This window comes from Capricornis sumatraensis, chromosome 3 (genome assembly GCF_032405125.1).
Source record: "Capricornis sumatraensis isolate serow.1 chromosome 3, serow.2, whole genome shotgun sequence".
NCBI classification, from domain to species: domain Eukaryota; kingdom Metazoa; phylum Chordata; class Mammalia; order Artiodactyla; family Bovidae; genus Capricornis; species Capricornis sumatraensis.
The window spans coordinates 101,964,705-101,966,400 of NC_091071.1; the positions used below are offsets into that span (position 1 = coordinate 101,964,705).

The 1,696-nt window shown below is 46.4% G+C and overlaps 1 protein-coding gene across 1 annotated transcript; it reads left to right on the forward strand.

The window, feature by feature from the left end:
- Positions 1 to 321: 321 nt before the first annotated feature.
- On the forward strand, positions 322 to 1,272 carry LOC138076788 (aldo-keto reductase family 1 member B1-like). The gene is given in 1 exon segment (XM_068969108.1): positions 322 to 1,272. A coding segment is annotated over 1 exon segment (951 nt).
- The last annotated feature ends 424 nt before the right edge of the window (positions 1,273 to 1,696 follow it).

Consider the following 1,696-nt stretch of genomic DNA (forward strand, 5'->3'; position numbering starts at 1 on the left):
CTCTCAACAGGTTGAGGTAAAATCCGCATAAAGCAAAAGTGAAAAAATAAGTTGAAATGAAAGTGATGAAAAAAAAATGAAGCCACAGCTATAAATATATAACTATAGACACATATCTTACAGACATATGCTGATACCAGGACCCTAAAACTGTGGGTATTGATCATCACTTGGAAAAAGGGGAAAGGTCTCAGAACCAACAGAATTGAGATCCTCCCATACATTGATAATACTTAAGGCACTATATCTTCATGGAAAAAAAGTAGACTAGAAAAATATCTACCACGGTCCTCTGATCCCTGTCAGCACAGCTCAGCAGTCATGACTAACCACATTGTGCTCTACACTGGCGCCAAGATGCCCATCTTGGGGCTGGGCACCTGGAAGTCCCCTCCAGGCAAAGTGACAGAGGCTGTGAAGGTGGTGATTGACTTTGGGTACTGTCACATTGACTGTGCCCACACGTATCAGAATGAGAATGAGGTGGGTTTGGCCCCCCATGAGAAGCTGCAGGAGAAGGTTGTGAAATGTGAGGACCTCTTCATCGTCAGCAAGCTGTGGTGCATGTATCACAACAAGGACCTGGTGAAAGGAGCCTGCCAGAAGATGCTTAGCGACCTGAAGCTGAATTACCTGGACCTCTACCTCATCCACTGGCCCATGGGCTTCAAGCCTGGGAAAGACTTTTTCCCGTTGGATAAGGACATAGACATGATTCCCAGTGAGAAAGATTTCATGGATACCTGGATGGCCATGGAAGAGCCGGTGGACGAAGGGCTGGTGAAAGTTATTGGAGTCTCCAACTTCAACCATCTCCAAGTGGAGAAGATTCTTAAACAACCTGGCTTAAAATACAAGCCGGTGGTTAACCAGATCGAGTGCCACCCATACCTCACTCAGGAGAAGTTAATCCAATACTGCAACTCCAAAGGCATTGCGGTGACTGCCTATAGTCCTCTCGGCTCTCCCAAAAGGGCCTGGGCCAAGCCTGAGGACCCTGCCATATTGGAGGATGCAGGGATCATAGCGATTGCAGACAAGCACAATAAAACCACAGCCCAGGTGCTGATCTGATTCCCCATGTAGAGGAACCTGATCATGATCCCCAAGTCGGTGACACCTGAACGCATTGCTGAGAACTTCCAGGTCTTTGACTTTGAACTGAACAAGGAGGATATGACTACCTTGCTCAACTACAACAGGGACTGGAGGGCTTGTGCCTCGGTGAGCTGTGCCTCCCATGGGGATTACCCCTTTCACGAGGAGTTTTGAAGCTGCACATGTCTGCCCTTGGCCAGATGACCTGCCATCTCCTACCTCTTTTCTTGTGTGTAGCGTAACTTGACCCGTGTCCCTTAGTGGTGGATCAGCAACTTCTAGACAAACCAGTGAGGGCTTGGCCAGCTTGGTGTCGGGTCCAAAGAACAGAATCAGTAGACTAGTAGAAGCCTCTTCAGTTTTCCTTTGCCCTTCTTGTCTGGGGAACTGGGGAACATGCAACCCAAGTACTCTTTTCTGAACTGAATTTACAAAATCAGAATAGTGCCTCTAACAGTGGGATTTTGATTGCTTGGTACTGTAATCCTTTCAGCTAGACTTTTCTTTGCCTCAAATACAAAGTGTTCTTCTGAAACAAACAAACAAAAAAAAAAAAACTACCAGTAAAACAAACAGAACAGCAAAGCAAGAGTAAAGA